Source organism: Dendroctonus ponderosae, unplaced genomic scaffold (genome assembly GCF_020466585.1).
Source record: "Dendroctonus ponderosae isolate FM_Combo_2020 unplaced genomic scaffold, Dpon_F_20191213v2 Dpon_F_20191213_4, whole genome shotgun sequence".
Lineage (NCBI taxonomy): Eukaryota > Metazoa > Arthropoda > Insecta > Coleoptera > Curculionidae > Dendroctonus > Dendroctonus ponderosae.
In genome coordinates this window covers 8,335,309-8,358,913 of record NW_026018611.1, presented here as the reverse complement: position 1 = coordinate 8,358,913, position 23,605 = coordinate 8,335,309, and the positions used below count along the sequence as shown (strand labels likewise).

Below are 23,605 nucleotides of genomic sequence, written 5' to 3'. Positions count from 1 at the left end.
GGTCAATTCAAAGTGAATATCCGGGACGATCAATCAATATAACTTCGAGTAAATGAAAATTAATTAAAATAAATAAACTTGGCCGAGTTGCTTGAGGAAAAATTTTTTAGGCGAAACAGCCAAAAGGAAGTTTGCAAAAAAATAAACCCCTTATCAATTTTTTTCAGACGTGGACAAAGTCAGAAGAGCACTAATTTTCGCAATTTAATGCGTCTTGATTGAAAAGAAAACATTACAACCATTAATTTCTGGTGCGAAATATAGAGCATCGACACGTTCCGTTTCTGGGCGTACAATCTTATTTGCAGATCGTTTGGCTAATTTGTGTGCAAGCCTCTAGTGTAAAGCTCTGCTCCTTAATATTATTAATTTTCATATTCAATGTTTTTGTCTTAGTTTTGATTCCATGATTTCTATAATAAAATATGCAGAAATTTCGAGGATTGTTTAGAATATTCACTGGTTGATACATACGAAAGAATTGAAGCGCATTTGTGTATAATAACAGTAAATACAATGATCAAACTACCAAACTTTATCCTACACTTGAAGGGTAACAATGAGCAATCTGTCCACCACAACCGCCCAAAATAACATCGGGATGAAATTGATTTTCCGAAATTTGTTACCTGGACAAAGGTCCTGTTTATTATGATTGTTCAGTCCATACATGTAGGCAAACTAAAAACGCATATGTTATACGACCGAGGTTCGAGCAAGGGCATTATTGCGGCGTGTCGATGACAATGCTGTATAATACAAGGGGCGGTATATTTGCTCTCCCATCGGTAATGATTCAATTTAGTGCCTGGTTAGTCTTTTCAAAGGGATGCAGCTGCTGTTTGTCAATAGCGCGGCATTTGTGCAATATCCAAATTTTGATTCCAACGATTTTTCGCTATGAAAAACATTTAGTTCATCTGTGTGGATTGCGTTGGCCCAACAGTCATTTATCATTGCGCAACAATTGCAAACGTATGTTTCTTAATAAGCCAGGCAAAGGGTTGTTTTCGCTTTTTTCCCCAAAGTAAATAATGACTCTACTTTTCTTCAAACTCACTCAAAAGTAATAGTGACAATCAAAATTATGCTCAACATTTATGGAATTTAAAAAGTCCGTTCTTTAATTTCTTTTTCGCGAATAATAACCATTTAAAATTGAAGTCATTTTGAATCATGTCAAACTCGCAATTCAAAAATGTGTAGATCTTTTTCTTAGATGCGTAAATTGGTGTTCTACATGAAATCCATTAAAAGGTCAACAGTTCTAACACTTTAGCTTAAGTCGAAACTGGGGCGTCGCAATAAGTATCTGGACAACGTTTGCATTTTTTTAAATGTTTAGTAAGTTCCTTTTACTAAACTGAAAACATTTTTGAAATCATACGAATAAATATTCATAGAAAAATCAAGCCTCGAAAGTGAAGCTAGATTATGTGGATTCAGCTTCCAAACACTAATCGCTTCTGAAAAACGATTGGCTGCAATCGGCATTGTATTATTTTTTGCTGCCGTCTGTGTCATCACCTGCACCTTTAATAATAAAAAATGTCCATTCTGTGTAATTCAAACTGTGTAAATTAATCTACAATTTCTTATCCGGAGGAAATAAAACTAATGGCATTTAATTTCTCATGAAAATCTTCCATCTCTCCATTCCAGTCTTTCACCTGATTTAATGTATGTACAATCTACTCATAAAACCGTAAAAATCGATGGTTTTTGCAAATAAAACTCCAAATCTTGTAAATGCTGTGCATTTCTAAATGGAAGTACAGTTGGTTACACATTTTGAAAATAAACTTTACCTATTAAAAATGAAATTTTCTCAATTGGTTTTATTCCAATTACAGTTCGGCTCTAACGACGATTTAATTGATTTGGACAGCAGAATCCATCAACAATCCTTTCAAAAGAAGACAATGTTCATTAAGCTTCTAATAATATTTAAATATTAAATTGTCTATTGCCTTTACTTTAAACGTTTTTCAACGGTTTACCCTACTTATAGAGTAAACGTTATTTTTTAAGTTTATTATAGTTAAATTGTAGCAAAATATTTATTTTCAAATGACCACGTTTTGCAATTGTTCTTAAAAACATCTTTCGTTTCATGAAAAACCATTAGCCCGTTCGAAAATCGAATGAAATTTAAAAGAATACAACGTTTTGAAAAAGTTGAGAAACGTCCATTACGCTTCTAATAATCTTTAAATACTTACTTGTTTTTTATTGCCATTACTTTCAATCGTATTTTCATGGTCTATTTTACTTGTTTATTCGAAAATGGCCACGTTTTGTCATTGTTTTTATAAACGTTGTTATTTCTATATATTTCAGGAGCTTGTTATTTTCAAGAATTTAGCATAAGCTTGCTTTTACAAAGAAACCAATGCTTCATAAAAAGTAGGCCGTTAGACAACGAATTCAAATTAAAAAAAGCGATATTTTGAAAATGGTGAGAAACGCCCGACTTTTTCAATAATGGTGATATAATGTGAGCATGTGCAGGAAAATGGAAACTCGAAAAATTGTTCCATTCTCTTTCAAAAACTGGAAACACGCGAAAAGTCATGTGCACTAAACGTATGGATTTTCGTAACACATTGTTCTGAAAGCCACTAAAAGTATATTTCAGTAGCATTTCAATCAGCCGTTTCTACATTAGATGGATTGTTTTTTCCAAGTAAAAATCATAAGTTCAAAAACCAAATTTAGTCTATTTTCGAGTTATTATTGAGGCACTCTTTCTGAAGCAAATAAAACTAATGAATTGTACATTTTTCTGTGATCATCAAATGAGAGTTAGGAAGCATATCGATTCAAAGTGTCACAGAAAAAAGTCGAATGCATTCAAATCTGGTGATCTGACAGGCCGTTTTATACTCCTTTTGAGTATCACGTAATTAATGAAGTGAACTGCAGGTGACTATAAATAACATTGACTATAAATATTTTTGTCTTCAGAAACGCAAATATGGAATTGTCAAAAACACCATGTATGTACGATTATATTTACGCAGAAATTCCTTTTTTTGAATAAACGTGCCCGTAATTTATGTGCAGAATTCGGTACTGCAGATTTTCAATCGGTAGTCAAATGTTGGGGAAATTTATTTAGGGTTTATTAGGTACTATCTGTGAATTTTTAGACGGTATCCACAACTCAACTTGTACGTAAGTTAATAGTTGATTAAATTAAATGAATTAATATTTAACTACTGACTAATCTTACTAATCCGTCATTACATTCACGTTATAAATAAAACTTCGGAAAACTTCAACCATTTCAATGAAATGGGACCATTATTTTATTTATTTTTCTATATCATCAGAAAAAATCTCGGTTTTTACTAATAGAATGTAGTTGGGATCAACGTATCTTTTATGTATTTTGTTGTACTTTTTTGTGTGTTGTACGTTTTTGTTTGTTTGTATACGTCAGACGCCTCTATTTGATTAGTGTGCATTGAAGTGATGTAATCATCATCATTTAAATACATCAAACGATTTATCAGTAGAGCAGATTAACTGAGACAACTTAAATAATTTTGTTTCTTCGTATAAAAAAACAATAATTTGAATTAATATTTTCAGTATATAAAGAACATTGATAATAAATTGGACTAGGAACAACAGAGTAAATATTTTGTCAAAAAATAAGTTTCGAAAAGTTTGAAAAACGTTTTTGCATTCTAACAGGTTTTGTAACGCTCAATCTTGAAACTTTGTTTGCTAGTAAAAGATATTTTTAAACTATGCAGCAGCAATCCTTTTAATTAAATACGTTGAATAATTTAGAGCTCACAAGAGCAATAAGCGTTTTCATTCCAAGTACCTGCGGAAAAGTAAAGGAAAAACTGCTTAGGTATTTATATATTACTCATACTTATTTGAAAATTTTCGCAAAAGATTCGCAGTAAACAGTCAAAGAATGTTTCTGGAAATATAGAAGGCACAATAAAAATTGCTAGCTAATTAATAATAACGCCAGTAACTGGACACGATTTCTCTAACTACCCTCTTCTAAGTTGTTATATAACTGTGGATAATCTGAGGAGGACAACAATTATCCGAAAAATAAATATGGGACAGGTTGCTCAAACGTGCCCTTGTTACTCGTGCTTCTTAAAAAGTCAAAGATCCCGGAAAAAAGTTTAAGCCCAGATTACCTCCGTAATGCTATACGTCTGATGGACAGTTGTCACGTATTCCGGCAATATTTCCCTATATCATAGTGGCGGCATTACCCGCCTTTTGGTAATAGTTATTTCATATAGGGCTCAGTGCATCAACGGGGCCCATAAGGGCCAAGGCGGGGTGAACGTCACTGGAACAACCCCTGATAATCCTCTGCGCTAATGGAAAACAGCCCTAGTGGGTTCGTTCCGACCCATTGTGTTATTGTATTGAATAAAATATATACAGTTATCCGAAATTGAATGGAGCCAACCACCCTTGTTAGTTGCCAAAGATTTCTGTTCCGCCACGATAGAAGGCCCTCGTACATCGGCCGTTTTTTTTCCGAGGGAAGGGATTAACTTCTTTTTTCGAATTTTATTTCATTGTCAGTCCTGGATGATTGGAATTGAATTGGCCGGTGCAGTTGGACGGAAAACAATTTTTAGTGCCCATTGTTTGCCCCAGATAACTAGCTGACGGTTGAGTTCAAGAATGAAGTTATTGTTTTGAAAATATGATCCTACAGATTAAAATAGAGCTACCTAAGACTGCCATTGCTATTTACCGGCTTTTGCATTTACATTGTTGTAAATTTTAACAACTTGTGAATTATAAGCGTGAATGTTTCAATAAACAAACGACATTCAAAATAAGACCATCATGCATAATGGATTATTATTCAAATGATGATTTAATCTAAGCAAGACTAATCGAACGCTCATAATGATTATTTCGTATTTCGTATCCATTTGCTTCTTGGGAAAATACGGCAATATACCGGATGTTTATTTTTAGGCCCACGAGTCGTATATCTAGCATAGTACTGGTCTTGGCAATGTAGGCATACAATTTTCATTACTAAAGTGGCCATCAGAAAATATTTTGCAAAAATTATTTGCCTGTCCTTCTATATGATCCGAGAAGAAAATACGTAATATCTGAAATTTAGCTACTCTAATCCCAAATGGACCGATTATTTTGTCTCCGTGGCCACATCGATCCTCGAATTTTTCTGTGTTAAATTTTTGCTTATGCGGACCAATACAATATAAGTTTTATTTTGCAAACTGAAATTGAAACAGCTATTGCAAGTGCCGCATGAAGAATTAAAAGTTGTATTTTCTAACACCGTTTTCAATTATTTCTTTTCTTATGGTTTTATATGCGTTTGACTAGTCCTAGACCTATATAAAAATGTAAATGAAGCGACCGGAATATAACACATTAATTCTTATTATTCTTGATTTAACCTAGGCACCTACAAAACACCAAAAACAATTTCGTATTCCATTAATTTTTTTGGCAATAACTCTGAATCGAACAAGAATATCGATCGTGGTATGTACATTTTCTCTAGCAAATTTGCTGGACGTTTCGATAATGATGTCATAGTTATCCTGTGCCATTTATTCTCTAGCAATGTAAATTGTATATAAAGGAATTTTAAGATTATTGAAAAAATAAAGTAAAAAAGCGTTCCGAGGCTAATAAAAATGTCAGTTTGCGTTTTGCGGAAATTTATTACGAAATTAAATTACTATGTGGTTTTAACTTTTTCTGGTTTGCCCAAAGATGTCCGAAGATTTGAAATAATGCTTTAAAAAATTGTTTATTTTCGAAACGTTCATTATCTCACACTGCTCATAACTATTATTATTACCAGTTCAATGCAATATGATATATTTTTTTTAAGTTTACTTCGTACATTAACACAATTTTTTATAGTCATAAAATTTCGAATTCTAGTTGCATAAATGGAATGGAATTTAAAGATGATGTACAAGCAATTTTTGATTACAGGCTTTGTCAAGTTAAGTAAATAGTTCTAAAGGGTGATAAAATACAATCGTCAGAAAATATTGGTTTCAGCTTCATAAAATTGGTTATAGTACTTTTAAGTGGTAATAACAATCGTTACAAGAAGTGTTAAAAAACAATTTTAAAAGTAGATTTTGTCTTATGTTTTCATTGTAGAGAGTGAAACAAGTAACCCTTTTTTGCGTAATTTCCAGCGCTCTTTTATTTATGAAAACCATACGCTGTTGAACTTTTGACCAGTAATACAAATGATCATAAGCAATAAGTGTGCCAAATTTTAAAGCAGTCATTTGACCAACAAAAAAGTTATTGAAAAAAAAGAATCTAAAAAGTTTAAGTTTGACGCTCTGTAGATCATAGGTTATTATTTAGTTTTCGAAAAAGTGTTACAGTAACTTCTCGCACTATTTTTATTTAAGGTTTGGCTGCACTATTTCTGGACAGCCAGTATACGGAATATATCCCGTTGCTTCGAAGGAACAACGGATCTAAGAATTGCCAGATAATCATCGACTAACTTGTTTTCTTTGCGAAAATCTTGTACATAGATCTTCTTGCTCACCTCTGCCATAAGTGATTTTTTAGTGGTACTGATATATTCTGTATTATCAATTGCTAGCAACGTCTCAGTCTTAGCCAGATCGATGGCACTTAGGTATAAAGACTTATTTACTTGTGCTGGATCATTCAAGTTTAACAAATCTATGTAATATTTTTATCTAGATCTCGTTTTTCCCGCTGTCAAACTGATTTGTAGATTTAAGTTCATGTTTTTCGTGAACCAAAGGGCAAGTCGTCCCCAAGTTTATAATGCTCATTTACTTCTAGTTCAGAATGCGATTTAAAACTGCACAAAACACAGTGTTTATTGAAAAACTCAATACAAAACGCACTCAAATCTGGGCTTTGTAGTTTCTCGGCTGTTGTAGGTTTCTTTCGTGGACTGTCTAAACAGATATGTTTGCCCCCGGTTTCTCTTGCTTCACATCGAACTTCTCTGCACGATCGCATTCTCTAAAACTTTTTCAGATCGCAACCACACAGGAAGATTTTCACTAGTGATCAATTTTTCGACTAAAACGTGCGAAATTTAACCGCACTGAAAAGATGCTACCGACTGCGCCAATTTTTTTTCGGGTCGTAAAATACATTTCTTAAAAAAATTTTTTGCAATATGGAAAGTTTCTCGAACTTACAACTGACTTAAGACTACTTAAATGAGCCCTAGAAACTATATGTTCGGCCGACCCCCAAAATTCTAGTTGAATAATCATGTGTTAATTTTAAATATAATTTTTCCTTTGCAGTTGAAAAATAGGGTATCATACAAGTTCCCTATCAAACAGTAACATGTTAACTGATTACTATTTCATTTCTCAGCAACTACAAAATAAAATAGTAAAAATGTTCATGGCAAATAAATATTCGGACGTGTATTTGATTGGCGGAGAAAATCAACATTACGCATGCATCTGCTAATAAACCAAGTGTGTTTAGATTAATATATTTCCGTTTGAGTTGGATAAGTTTCATCCACTCACATAAAAACATGAGAAAATAACAGCTGGTGAAGCAAAAGATAAAAAACTACGACTTATAATTTCTCAATACAGTTAAGACAAATCTGGTTACAGTTTTTATAAAGAAGGTTTATTTTATGGGGTTCAATATAAAATAATATAATTTTTTATCGGCTTTCAATTTAGGCACAGAAAAAGCCACCATTTACAGATTTCCAAAAGCAAAAAGGTTTAAATTGTCCTGGACAACGCAAATGCGGGGTACCGTTATTTTTAGTGAGAAATCAAAATATGATGAAAGTAATTTGAACAAAATCAGATGCCTATCATGAGTACTCTCTAAAACATACAGTAAAATTTCTTGAAGAAATTATATGGGGATGAATGAGTAGTAAACGCATTGCCAAATATGAGTATATATGTGGAACTGTAAATGCAAAAACTACCATCAAATCTTATCAAGAAGTTTAATTCGAACTATGGAACAATATCCATGGAATTATGGAATTAAAAATTGCACATTTCAACAGTACGGTGCGATTTTCACGCAGCTGAAACGATCAAAAAGTGGCTTGAAGATCATAAATTTGTTTTATCATTTATATGTTTAAAAAAGTTTTATCGTGGCTCTCAAGCAGTCCGGACTTGAATGTTACAGAAACTTTATGTCATCAAATGAAAATTTGGAATTCTCKCACCCCAAAATATTGCCAGGCTCACTGAGTCCACTAGGACTCAAAGGCAAAACGTACAAAGGCAGGTCAAAGCCGAAAGGTTTTTTTACTTCTGATTAAACTTTGTATTAATATAGTTGTATTAAAGTGCGTCCGAATATTTATTCGTCAGTAAGTTTGTTACATTTTTGCTAATGAGCTACCGAGAAAAAGCAGAATAACAAAAATGTTTTCGGTTGTCAGTCTTTATGCTGCGTAAAGGGCTAATAAATTAATTGGTCAGTAGAAGAAACACAAAATATTTTTATAGTAAATGTAAATTGTCTACTCATTGAGCATCTTCCGAAGATATACATGAAATGCTACTTCGATCGTATGCTCTGAAATACACCGTGGTCGTATCAGTGAAAGATTTCAAGAAATAATCGACTTTTTCCAAAACCGCGCCTAAACTCTGCAGTATTTAATAGTAGATATGTTTCTTTTGTTACAGGTATGGTTTAAAAACCGACGAGCGAAAGCCAAATCGTTGCTGCAGAAGGAATCGAACGACGGGCAGCAAAATGCAGCATCGACAGTTCCCCAAGCACCAGCTCAGGTGTCTGGTGACGGTGTTAATAGGGTTCGTTCTAGTGAGGTTAGCGGAGTTTTGGAAGCGCCTTCAAGCAACGTTTCAGCTTCGAATTCTACTCTATTAACACCGTCAAGTAGTGGGTCACCACAAGACACCCAGCTAAAATGCATTGAGGAGCTGGCTCAAAAATACAGCGGAACCCCCGGGCCATCAAATTCTGGGGTGTTTGGTGGTCCACCAAGCCATAATTTGGATCAGACTGCGCCCATAGTCAGCCCCATAAGTAGCCCCTTAGCTGTCGCCACCAGCAAGCCTTCTTCTTTCTCAAGCACACCTGCTTGGTCTTACCCCGGAAGAAGAGAAGCTGCTAACTGGTACATGGGAATGCATAACTCCAATCCTACTGGATACAACTATCCAGCGCTGGCTAGCCATGGAGTTCACCCAAACTCTCAATATCAGACGAACACAGAATATCATGGCTATCCAGCAGGATACTATGGAGGAAATGCGCCCCATGTTTTGGCAGCTAATGGACAAGGTCTGGACATGTACCATCATTCAAATCCTTACAATGCGTATGGATTTGAAGGTCAGAGTCCAGATCAGTACAACATGGGGCGATAGTCAGCGGTTCTGCTTTAGTATAGTTAGATTAGTTATAGTATTTAAGTAAAATGGATATAGCAATCTGTGATATATTTTTATTGAGGGAACTACTGAATTGTCAGTGGGCTTATCTGTGATTCATGATTTAGGTGGCTGCCTGAAAACTAATTTGGGTACTTTAATTTCTCACACTCCAACCTGGAGCGCTAGCAATAAACTAGTGCTCCGACAAGAAATCCGTGTTCATTCACAGTTTACCACACAGCTGGTTTATGGTTCTTATAAACGTGTTTCTAATTTCATAGTTCAGCTTCTCCAAAAGAAGCCCTTAATTTCCGCTACTTTTTTCAATTTGAGTAGGTTTGGGAATAACGCTGAATTTGTAAACAAACATCTGATTTTACTATCATTGTTGAATATTATTCACATGATAAATCGAAACTGACTCCGTTTGTACTTCTGTACTTATGAATTATTCTGCCATACCATTTAGATAAGCTTATAAGCTACGTAAGGTAAGTACTGAAATTAATATTAGAATGTACGTATGGTATATACGGGGTGCTTCAGTTTCGGAACACCGCGGCTCGAGTTAATTAAAAAAATTAAAGAATTTCAATCAAAATCGACGTGTTCTGTTTCTAGTCAGTATTCACCAAATATTCACATAACAATATTAAATTAATTAATTTGGAAACCCAATTTACATTTAGCATTGAGCATCTCTTGGTGAACGTCCGCTGAACTTTCAAACTCCTAAAAATGGTGTCTTAAACTGAAACACCCTGTAGATAATTTTAAATTAGTATTTTGAGGTCCAAGTTGTTACAAACAGTTACATTTGCGTACTTAATTTATTACATATTTGTGAGCTTTTTCATGTAGTTTTCTATAAAAATAACTGTACATTTTTCAAAATTGATAAGAAACTACAGCAATTCCAAGTAAGTCCACAACTGATTTTTTTGCTTTATTGATATATTGTTTGTTTATTTAATATTTATTTCGGGGTTTGTTTAATAATGCGACTGTGTTGTATGTAAATTATTCGATAGTAGTGATGGGCAAGTCGGGACATTTTGAATATTTAGATCATGTAGGGTCTCGGGTCAACAGATCAGTTACAAATACCAAAACGAAAGAGCGGAACAATGAGGCTTGATGGCAAGTCAATAACAAATGTAATAATGATTAATATGAGCATTAAACTTTAGAAAAGGTTACTTTCTTTTTAACATAAACAAAATTAATTTATTAGGCAGATAGCAATTGTTTTTTTGTTTTTTTTTTAAATACACATCAGATCTGGACATAATTAATTGATTCTTACAAAATAATGCGCAGTATACAGGGTTTCCCACCGACAGCGCGATCCATATATAGCAAACTACAATTAGAGAAAACTAGCGACCGTCATCGATGTTCCCCCAATAAATTGGTACAATTTCAGCAAAACCAACAAAAATTTCAACGCTTTGTTTTATTGGTTTGTGTTGTTAACGATGTGTRGATTATTTTCGTMAAACATGCTAATTTTTTKAATKARTTTRCTAAATTTTTTGAACGCATCGTAGATTTTTAACATCTGAAAYATAATAATTAGAAAAATTCCTTGTCCTTTTTTYGATAATMGCTGCCGGCTTCGTCATTGTACAAATTGGTTGGTAAATAACAAATAACTCTAAAAAATCCAAGACCATTTTCRCAATCCCGTAATAATCTTGARCTTGCTTTAAGTAGGCAATAATTTGTACCATTTATCGATCGCCGCGCAATTCCTTTTTTACGCTGGTGCCCKTTAATAAATTGCCCAATAAATYGAGGAAAAGTTCGGGGTGCAATACGGGCATAAGATAGATTTAAATTTCAAATTGATCCGAGTTTCGTCATAAATCACTGCAAAAGAGCCGGAACAGAACGAAGACGCGTCAATTTCATCATCCAGGTCTTCTCAACCGGACCATAAGACCCAAAACAAAGTAGTTCATTTTAATAAATAAATTCCATATGTTCACTTAAGTGTGTGCAATTTCTTTATAATTTAATACGTTTTATAATATTATTTCTGGAGAATATCTTAAATAATGTCTGCTACACGCTACAGGTTGCTTCGTTGATAATCCGTTATCACCCGAGACTCGTATAGTAAATTTAAAAGGTTTAGATCTTTCGCATCTTTTCCGATATCCTACTCACTGAGTAGGATCAGTTCCGATCCGCCCATCACTATTCCATAGGCAGGATTCATTTTGTCAGTAAAATTTGTGTGTAAGTGAAATATTTTGAAATATATAAATATAATATAAAATGAAAATTTACTTTCAATTGGTACCTAGTGTTAAGTTGAGAAAGGGAGTCCAATTTCAGTTTCCTTCCTTATTTTGTATGGCAATTTCAATAAATACAAAGAAAATGTCGGAATTATCATTCAATTGTCTCTAAATACCATCTCCTCCCAGTCATGCAGGATATGAAAGAGCATCGAGGAGCGTTTTAAAAAAAATTAGTCCCCTTAGTCAAAACTTTTCATGTTCTTTGAAGCAGATTTCTCAGCATATGGGAATTTAGTAAAAACATTGTAAATTTTTTTAGTGAGTACTGCTGCATCAGAGCAATAAGTGCAAACATGCTGCAGAGCTCTAAAAAAAGAGGGCCATGCAAAAAAATTTGATGATCTAATTAAAGTATTTTTTATATCAAGACTATATAATACTAAAAACCTGGTTGTCGCGGTGCAAAAAAGAAGAAGAAACTATATTCACTGCGCTCATGAATTATTATTAAATCTTGGAGAGATGATTCTGATCTGAGCTCTCCTTCAAACACCCGCGCACCCCTCCGTTTCCCTCTTGCTTTGCTAAAACAACGCTATGATGTAAGTGGAGACTTCGCTGCATTTACTCTAGCGCTCACCGCATTATTGAGTAGTAGCGAAGTATTGGTTGTTTGTCTTTACTGTGCTGCAGCGTCTTAATACAGCATGTGAGGAATATTCTGTTTGCGTGTATTGATGATGTGCGTTATTAACTCTATATAAAAAAGTTTGTATTATAAAAGCCTATGTTTGTTATCGACAGTATTCGATTCATTCGACAGACATTCCAGCTTTCGATTCACTGGTTGAGACTCCAACTGAAAATTTGCTTAGTGCCAATAATAATTTTCGAAAAAAAATTAAGCTAAAATGTCAATATTTCTGTGAACATATCACTAAATTGCTCAAAGAACTTCAAACGGCGTTCCGGAAAATAAAAAAGGCATGTGAAGAAGTATTGAAGATTAATTTGAGCAAATATCTCTCTCCCAGTAGGTCAAGTTGTTAAATTTCAGCTAAATCTCCTCAAGAAATCTGAACTTTTAAACCAATGAAACTGAACAATTTGCCGTTTCGTTGTATTTCTTCAGTACTATAGAGGCAGTTACAGAAAGTAAGTTGTTAGCCGTTTCATAAAAAAGTTAGCTTCTCTCCTGGAATTAATCCTCCTAGTTTTTACTCGTATGCACAATATTTCTGCACAGAATACATTTTCAATTGGATTCATTTATTAATTAAAAAACGTGTTTAAATACAGGCTAATTGCTTTTTTTCACAAACTGTTTGTTGGGTATTTCGACTCAAAAATGTTTGTCAAAATGTCAAAAAGAACATAATTTTCTTACGTCTTTTATTACAGATTGTTAAACAGTGCTCTTATCTCGCAATGAGAACGAATTATTTATCAAAAGGTAATCAAGAACTATCACTTAGAGGGTTTCTGCGACGAAATTCCCAATAAACAGTTTATGAAAAAATGAATCGCCTCAGCAATATAGAACTTATCTATAATTTCTTTTTGTCTCAGTTTTTGTGTAACTTTCAGCAAACTTTATCTCGCTTCGGATAAATCTAAACCAAGAGCGGGATGAAAACTTCTCACTTTTGAACGCACTTGGTATACATACATTCAATTGGGTAACTGAGAATGAATACATCTAAAAAAGCTAAAGAACACATTCAACCAAGAGCACAAATCGCACTTATGACACAAAGACTTATGACAAAAATAAAACATCCCCAAGAGCATTTACAAAACGCTTCGAACCAACAGCTCTACGAACCATAAAAATAAACTAAAATAAGCGAAAAAGCACTTCAATCACAAACAAAATATAATAATTATCCCTTAAACTGGACCCTACTGATTCCCCTGTCCTACGATAAACGACACAATCCCGCTTTCTTGTCCTTATAGCAACGATAGTTGAAAACTTACAAACCCAGCGGAACCAACCCTCCAGACAATAACAGGAAAACGTAAAAGATATTTAGCTCTTAGCCCAAAATAAGAATTTTTTTCTTTAGCACAAGATTAATATGTACCTACAAAACAAGGGCAGAAAGACCGATTGGGTCGCTAGCCTTTTTCTCAGAAATAAAGATTGCTTAATGGAAAACATTGAGCAACAACCCAAAGTATCTTGGGTAAAGGGACATGGTGATTGAAATGCTAAGCAAAACATCCAAGAGATTTCAGCGGGTGTCTACTTTATTTTACCTACCCTTTGTCTGTACTACGGAAGTGGTTTTCACCTTCCTCAGTGCGAAAACTTTTTCATTCGACATTCTCGAATGAAGCAAAGGTAGGTTTAAAAGCGAAAGGTAGATGATTACCAGACATGGTTATTGAAAGATCTGGTGTAAGTTGAAGAGAAGACAAAGTGATGACAAAATTTCTAAAGAAGATTTCAAAATCGCAAATGTAGAGGGCTTCCAAAAGAGATGCGCAATATTAAGATTCAACTTTTGTTAACAAAACGATGTCGATTTATAATTTCTTTGGATAAAACCCAAAAATTATTTTTCGGTTAATTGACTTTATATCTAAAATGTTGTCTACTCCTTCCAATTGCTCATTTTAAACTAGATGATCAATCATATAATCAGGGACCACAATAATGTGAAAATCAAAATGAAGGCACATCATCGGGACTTTAGAAGAATCCTTTAGAAGATAAGCTAGAAAAAAATGGATTTGAAAGTATTCTTAGAATATAATTATTACGTCAATAATCTCCAGGATGTTAGGCTGAATTGATCGTATTGTCTACATTGAACGGGAATTGACGAGAAATCGCTTCTTGATAGCGCAAATGATTCCAAATAATTAAATTATTTATAGAAACAAATTAAATTTTTGTTAATTTTATGTAACAGTTCGAAGGCGAAGCTCATGCAATGAAAATCGAACAAATCCAAAGCAAAAGAAGCAGGGCTAAAAACTAAATGCTTAGAAATCTAATAGTCGTATAAATAACTAAGGAATGTTAAATAAATGAGGAGAAGAAATAACTAAATAAGATTGTTAAACCGTAAATGAAAGTTTCCTTTCCAGTGTTGAAAGATTGCTTGGCAGTTGACTCTAGGGAAAATGTCCGTAACCATCTTCATCATTAAAATCTTTCAAGAATAGCCTTCAACAAAAATACCTCATGTTGAGCCTGACATTGAATTTCAATAAACTTTCTCTATTTCTCTACTTGCTGCTGTTATTACTCAGAAGAACCTTAGCAGGAGGGCGCACATAAATCAGCATCGTCAATTTTAATGTGATAGCTGATGTCCAGACATGCGAATAGTATTATCTTTTCGTTTCATCCGAAAATGGATATGGCTGATAAATTAGGTTCCCATTAGAAGTCCACCCTCTCGACCACCAATTCGCACACTCGATAATAAGTGTTCGGCAGCATGTTGACGGTCCATGTAAGGTTACACTTTCGATTGTTCGGCACGTGACTTCAACTGGGCTGGTAGATCACGAAGATTAGAGCACACGCGACCTCTTCATTAGTAAGTCACGTGTTCAGTTTACTTTTCATGATTGGCATTTTCGGTACTTAATTATTAATTTCAGAGAATGGGAAGTCCGGGTAAACATTGAGGTGGGCCATTGAACACGAATGAATCGATTAGGAATTCATCATTGACTTTTATTGAACGCCTTTTTACTTGATTGATTTAGTTTTGTTTCAGCATGTATATTTATGGTTTTAATTTCATCTTGACCGTGACTACACCGTATCAATTAAGTTAGTGAAACTATTTATTTCTGATAGTCGTGCTTTTTGAATTAAGAAATATTTTTTTAGATTGTGTTTTTGCAAGTACAATATGTACAAACCGTAATTATTTTCTTATGAGTGTTAATTTTATTCAATCCTGCTGTTACAACGGTTTATGAAGAAACTGGAAGACCAAAATGTCTTATAGACGAAAATAATCAATTTCTTATCAACGAAGTCAAAGTTAATGAAACTTGATGATGACCAAGGCATATGTAACTAAACAGCACATTTAAAGCCAACTTTTAAATCGGAACTTATCAACCAAAAAGGCGCAATTAATATCAGCCAATGAAAATTATATTTATCCATCACAAAAATATAATCGTCAAGCAACTGTATTCCTTTATTCGCGGAAGAGAAAACCGAAAGACAGTAAAATTAATGGAAGCCATAATAGCGAAGTAATAATAACAAGTGAAGTAGCAATAAATGACTATGCTCCAAACGTAGAACTGTAAAATTGGGTAAGCAAAGGAAAACTCTTTCGTATGTTGGTTTTCCGATTTGTTTAGCCTGTATGTCTAAAGTTAAGGTTTTTTCAGAGTTATTCTTCTTATTCTTTGTAGAGACCTTTTGATCTGATTATTTCGTCTGGTCAATGTTGTTGATTCTCCTGCTATCCAACAATCTTTCCATCTTTTTGGTGGTCTTCCGATTGGTCTTTTACCAACTGGATTTCCATTTAGCACAATCTTGGTTATTCTTTCGGGATCCATTCTTTCTAGATGGTTCCGCCAGTATCTTTCGTCCCCATCTGATTGCATCTTCCACCTTGCAAGTCTCTCTTATTGTTGCGCTCCACACTCTATCCCGTAGTGTATTTCCTGCTGTTGACCTTAAGTCTTCATATCTGCCATTCTTAAGATACATTTAGTTTTGCTTGTGTCTGCTCGGGTCTCGATTCCATAGATCAGTATTAGTCTTACGCATGTTTTGTATATTTGATCGACTTTACTGTCGATGCTCATATGTTTGTTGTTCCATATGACGTATCTGCAACAATCTGATGTTAATGAGGCTTTGTTGACCTTGGATTTTAGATCTTTAATTGGTTCGTTGCAGCTGGAAACATGCGCTCCACGGTTTCTAGTAGCTGTTTTTGGAATCAATATTTTCATACTAAATTGTGTGCTGATCTGATTGACTCTGTGGAGTTATCTCTGCAAATTGTCCTCCGTTTCTGCCAATATTGTCGGGACATCAGCGCATTAAATTGTGCTAATGTGTTTCTGTTGATCCCATACCCCATTCTGAAGCCACTGACCTCTTCAATGATCTCGTTCATAATCAGGTTAAATAGAAACGGGCTTAAGCTATCCCCTTTTCTAATACCCTATGATAGCGGTATATCATTTGTTGTTTTATGATCAACTTTAATTCGGGTTGAATTGCCTGTCTTTAGACAGCATACTGTTTTTATCATTCTTACTGGGTTCGTTCTTTCTTCAAGATGATTAGGTCTTCCAGTCGGACACGGTGATTTTTTCATTGTTATCAGCCATTCAATTTGCCTTTGTCAAATCTATAAAACTAGGGTGTCAAATTGGGGTATGATAAATAGGGCGTCAAATATAGACACATTTCTCCGGAATCATAGCTGTTCATTCAAGGTTCGATCTGTTGTTCAAGGTTATGTTTAAAAAGGCTTGAATAATTTTATGGTGGAGCATAGAAAAAGTATACCCCTGTAGTTTTCCGGTTTGCATTTTTTGTCCCTTGCTGAAGATGGTGAAGCTAGATTTTCTTCCAACGATTTTAACAGTGTGACCTACTCTTCTAATCATTTTTATTACAAGGAGGCCCAATACAATTGTTTTTGTGTAAACACTAACCAGTAAACCAATATCTGAATGCACGCAAGTTTAATTGTTTCTACAACTTTGAAACGCGATTATTCGAAAGCCTTTGACCAAAAAGCAACAAAGTAGTGACAAGTTCAAGATGCAGAGACGGAAGTTTAAAAACGTCGTTTTTGTTTGATATCACAAAAATCCTTGTCGCGATTTACATGAAATTTAGGCCAATGGTTTATTACAATAAGGCGCTTAAGTTACCATTAACTAGAGGATAATTGTGAGCTTCGGGGGCGTTCCGAACGGCAGCATTGGGAATAAAATTTTTAAAAAATTGGAAAAATGTTATAACAGAAACTACAACATTTTGGGTTCTGGCCATTATTTCGTACCTCACCGCGTTTCCGAGAAAAAAACTAAAAACCACAGTATGGTATAGCTATAGGAAAAGTGATATAATAAAATATAAACTAAAAAAAAGACTTTAAGATAAGCAATAGCTTGCCTTTGATCCAACAATTCAAAATTTCAAAGATAACCAGACAGTGATTTTAATAAAAATAATTTGTAAACTAGTAGGGAATGTAGGTATAATCTGTTCTTCAGGATTTTGTGCTTCATTTGGCCTCGCAATGCTCATTTTCAAGAACTTAAAAAATTTGCCGTTTTAAAAAATAATCTATGATCCAAAGCAAGATCTTAGAAAGGTTTTTCGTTCTAAATAAAAAGAGAAGCTAGATGTTACATACAACGACTCTACTAACTCCTCGAATTACTTGCTTTATACCATCGGAATTTTGAATTTACGAATTAAATAATGGACTGTCTTCCATTATTTAAACAGAAACAAGCAAAAACCAAACTCTAAATGTTTAATAATTATTTTATACCGTACTATATGTATTTGAATACATATCATGAATAATTGAACAGTTCAAGCCCAACAACTAAAGTTATAATAACATAATTCAAATGAAAACATTCGCAAATATTAATAAACAAATAATATTTATTTACTTTAATAAATTTAAAACCTGATCTAACCAAAATGCACCATTTGGTATTTTTAATGAATTGCCGTATATATCATTTTTAGTTTTAGAGCTTTGCGGTTTTAAATTTAATATTATTTATTTCTTTCCGATACAGCGCCAATAAAATATCAATTTAGTTTAAAGCAAAATTGTTTGCATAATGAATTTTCAGTGATTTAATGGCTATTTGCTTTTTTGATTTCATCGATTCTTGTTCAAACGCGATAAATAAAATGGTGCGTTTTGATTTAGGGATATTTGTGCATTTTTGTTTGCAAATAAAAATATCGTTTAAGCGAACGTATTAAATTTATTTGACTGTAGGACATGGATGTGAATTAAAAACACTTTAGAACATATCATAACACTTTTTCTCCTGATTTAAAGCATATGATTTGTTAGCGCTTTTTGGTCAAAATAACAATTGCCTATAGACGTATGTAATCAGGCGCTGCAAGTTATGCCCTTCTGGGTTTGCTTTGGAAGCTCGTGAATATTTCATTCGCATATACTAAAAGGGCGCCCTAAATTAATTTGTTGCATGATAAAAGCCACGTGCTRCCGCTTTTATCTATCATCCAGASCAGCGTGGTGTTTTTATCATCYCGCCTACASAAAGTGCKTTTATTTCATCAGAAACCWATTTTTGGAAATTCCAAAAAAAAATACTGCCGAAAGGAAACCCTTAGTTATTTATGAAAACTTATTTTTTATACCAACTGGGCCAAATATATGTTYAATTATAAAGTAACAATAAKAATAGGAAAAATTGAATTMTTAATTATTTATTTTATTTCATATGATATATCGCTGTTGCTCAAAGTGTGGAGGAAGACCCGAAYTCGTCGATTCCCCGACGTGCTCAACATTTGGGATTGTCTTACGGCTCATTGTGGTGAATTTTGCAATTGGATTTGAAGCTCCATCCGTCCAACTGACTGAAGAACTTAAGCCTCAAGACCATGGGCAACGCAGAACATACGCAAATTGGGTGATTGAACAACAAGCCGTTGATGATGATTTTTCGAACCGAATTTTCTTCAGTGGTGAGGCTCATTTTTCGCTCGGTGGTTACGTGAATAAACAGAACAGCCAGCCCAGTACAGAACAGTATGGTGTACATTATGGTCCAGTGGTGTTATTGGCCCATATTTTTTTGAAAACGATCAAGGAAGAGCAGAATTACAGTCGATTCTGAACGCTATAGACGCATGTTAACCGATTATTTTCGGAGATAAATTGAAGATTATGATTTGGAAGACATGTGGGTCCAGCAGGATGGGGCAACGAGTCACGCAACACTGGCAGTTGGAGCCCTATTGCAAGATAAATTTCCAGGACGCGTAATTTCGAGATTGAGTGAGGTGAATTGGCCTGCAAGATCCTGCGACTTAACACTATTAGATTTCTTATTATGGGGATGTGAAAGATCTTGTTTACGCCAACAATCTTCAAACTCTTGAGCAATTGTGCAATTGTAATGTGCCGAAAAGTTATTCAAAATTACCTCAAAAGGATTGAGGCCTGTAGGAGGTCCCGTGGGGGACATTTAAATGATACTGTTTTTCACGTATAATGGCAAGGTTTAATCTTTATATTGAATTAAAATTTTCGTCTCTATCTGAATATTTTGTGTGGTTTTTCTACTTTACTTTCCCAAGCATAAAATTGATAACCTTGTATGTACAATGTATTTTGCGATTAAGTATGGAAAATGATTTCAGTCAATTGGTCACCCCTGCTGGCCACTTTATTAACAGTTTGCTGGTCTATTTGAGCGATTTGAGCTTGAATGTCTTGCGTCAATCAAGTCAGTGGTCAATTGTTCGAGGATTGTCCGGATAAACTTTATCCTTCAATTCGCTCCAAAGAAAGTAGTCTAGCGGTGTTAAATTGCAGCTGAAAAACGACTAATTACACGATTGCGTTAAAATGTGTGCGTAAAAGGTCGATGGTGGCCCCGGCGGTGCGGCAAGTCGCACCCTCCTGTTGAAACCAAACTTCATCGATACCGACATTTTCCAATTCTTGCCACAAAAAGTAATTTATCATATCTCGACAGCGGTTGCCATTGGCTATAACGGCCCAACAAGCCTCATTCTGGAAATAAAAGAGGCCAATCACGCCACCACTCTAAAATCCACACCACACAGTGACTCGGTCTGGATGCATGGCCGTATTTACACGACGTGAGGATCTTTTGTGCCATAAATTCTACAGTTTTGTTTGTTAACATAACCGCCAAGGTGGAAATTCGCCTCATCCGAAAAGATTATTTTTCTTGCAAAATCAGGATCATTGTTCAACTTGTTCAAAACCTAATCAACGAAGCGAAAACGTTGTTGATGGTCAATTTGCTTCAACTCTTGAACGAGCTGGACTGTGTACGCATACATACCAAGATTTTCGTTCAAAAATCTCCTTAAAGTGGTACGACTAATGTTAGTGGGTGACTTCTAACACTAACTTGTTGAAACAAAGTAAGTTTTGAGTATTTTAAAACGTTAACTTTTCGGTAAAATGATACCTTAATGTATTTTGAATTGCCAAAACAAATTTGTTCACTTGATCATCACAAAAATTGATATTTCTACAAAAGTTTACCTCACCTTCAGTATATGTATAAAACTCTAAAATATTGTTGTTTTAAGTGGAATTTCAAGCTGAAGACCATTCTTTTGCTATGATTCAAAAGCACAATTAAATAGTCTTAGGGCAGAACATTAATTAGTATCTAGAACTTAAACCACATGAGGGCTATGCACAATAAATAGGTGTTTTCCTGTTTCAAACAAACATTTCTGTTCATGTCAATAACCGTAATTAAAATTTCTTGAATTTAATAAATGGGTACAGGTACGGTTCAAGTAGTCTTCTTAGGCCATAGTTGGCCATTAAGCTTATCTTCCTGGTTGCTTTGTGGTCGGAATTTTCCGAATAACCAGATAAAGCTTTGAAGCCTAGAAGAAACAGTGGCCATTTAGACACGCACACTGTGAGTTGCTGAAACGGTATTTACTCTGTCCATGTGGTCGCTCTAGGTAAAGTGCCAGATCTTTCGCCAAATGGAATGCTTCTTTACACGTGACTCACGAAGCTCCGCTCACAATTAGGAGGGTTTACTTAGTCGCGTTCCTCATTCTACTTTTTATTTTATATTTCTCGTGATCTTTGCACAACTGTGACTTTCATTCTAAGGCACTTATTGAAACAATGTTGTATTTTGCAACTAACTTTCGACCGTCATTTAATGAAAACGGGTGACTAATTTTGTTCCGAATCGGCTGGAGAACCATTAAAACCGTCATCGGATGGGCTTTCATACAATGGCTTTGTAGCATAAATCAAACCGTCTGGCACCGATCTTTGTCGAGAAAAACCGCATATGAAAATGCTTCCTAATAAATTGTTATTCAAATGTCTAGTTTTAATCCTGATAAGCTGATATTCACGTTGGATAGGAATGCATGTAGCCACAGTGTTGCTGGCAGTCAGTTAACAGCCAGTTTTTGTTTTTGGTTTCAATTTAACCTAATTTGTTTCTTTCAATACTTTCGTAGTGTAAAATCTAAACCACTAAAACGTTATTAACAGTGACATATTGAGAAACAAAAGCGGTAAAGAATTGCAAAAATTTAATCAGTTTGGGAAAAAGTACGTAATACGAATATGTCTGTTTTTTGAACTAACTGAAATATTGCTGATTGGAAAATATGTTTATTTAAATCTGGCAAAGCTGTTATTTGGGGGCTATACAGCCAACACATTTCTTAGAAGGTGAGCCAGTACATTTCAAGGATGAATTGGTCTAGACAAAAAATATGAAATGAAAGAACTAACTATAAGCAAACTGTGCCACATAAATATCCAACAACAGTTCAAAAAAAGATATTACCAAAACGTCAGATAATAAATTTGCATAAATTGCTGCACAAATTTGAATATTTGTCTAAAAGCTGATAATGTAATTACATTAGTTTGAAGTCACTGCAGTTAATATGATTTGATCAAAAAGTTCTGCCTCATTACTAAATGTGCAGTGTTGATAAAAATTTTGAAACTTTCAAAATTCAATCAACATTTGTGTGCAGCCTTGTGGTGTAAGTTAACCCAACCCCCCATGAGGGACGGGTTTCTCCCAAAATTGGTACTTTGACGAAAATGTCCAGCGGTTTCGGTGCGCCCTTCTTCATTGTCCGAAACATCAGGTCATTTTGGAGAAGTCACAATATTACATTTAAAACAGAAATGCACCTGCTTGGTGTTGCGTTAATTGTCATGGGACATTTCCGAAACTTAACTGAAAATTTAAATATCCGATCGGCTCTATTGCTCTAAACCCAAACCGACCACAACTACAAGTTAATGGCTCTTGCAAGCAAACATATAAGAATTGGAACACATACTTGAAAAAGTTAATAAGCACGGCGATCCTTCTTAAGTGTTTGGTTAACTCAGAAGTGCCATTGAAGTCATTCAACCACCACAATGAGGAGAGTGCTCAAACACACGCTGCGATCGTTATTGCGTATTGAACTTATTTCTGTGGGGTGGTCACTGAATCGTGAATAAATATCGATAATGAAAGTATTTTTATTTCATGCTGATTTAAAATTGTCAGGGAATATTAGACCAGTTTATTTTCAGATACTTTCCATTTTTATAAAATTGTTCATGAGAATTGAATCGATCCTAAACCTTATCGGATTATAGTATTTACTCCTAAAGATTGAGAAGTGACGCTTTTCGTTAATCGAATTACATAAGACATCTCACCGGTCATGTTCAACAAAAATTAAACATAAGTTACAAGTAAGTATTGGGAGTAAAAATAAGAAAGCTCTGAAATTTTTGTGGGTACTAAAGCAACTTGTCTCTGTAGGAGACATATAGTGCCCAAATGATCAAAAACCTTAAAGCAGAAATTTTGTAAATATTTAATTTTTTTAATCAATAAATTTTCAAATAATGAATGGGTAGCTGGCGGATTTAATATTGGTTATTAATTGGCTTAAGAGTATGACAAATGAACAGCCGCATCTCAAAGCCAGAAGTTGCGATCATTGGAAATATATATATAACAAATAAAACAAATGGTTAACTTATATATATTCTAACAAATCCATACGAATTGATCATCAAATATGGTAAATTTTGGCTTTACAGTTTCCCAAGCATCGACTAAAAACTGTTAGTTTGCGTCGGTTTGTATCGAATTTGGGTGCTACTTTTCACTTTATGATTAAGTTGAATCCGTGTTGTAAATACGTCAGTCTTTTCCATGGCATAGTTCTAA

General features: G+C 34.3%; 1 protein-coding gene across 1 annotated transcript in view; it reads left to right on the top strand.

The window, feature by feature from the left end:
* Nucleotides 1-10,909, top strand: part of LOC109538810 (homeobox protein OTX2) — a 33,707-nt gene extending 22,798 nt beyond the window's left edge. The window contains exon 5 of the mRNA XM_048665750.1: nt 8,688-10,909. Within this exon, the coding sequence (XP_048521707.1) occupies nt 8,688-9,395 (708 nt within the window). The 3' untranslated portion in view covers nt 9,396-10,909. The remainder of the gene's footprint in view (nt 1-8,687) is intronic.
* The last annotated feature ends 12,696 nt before the right edge of the window (nt 10,910-23,605 follow it).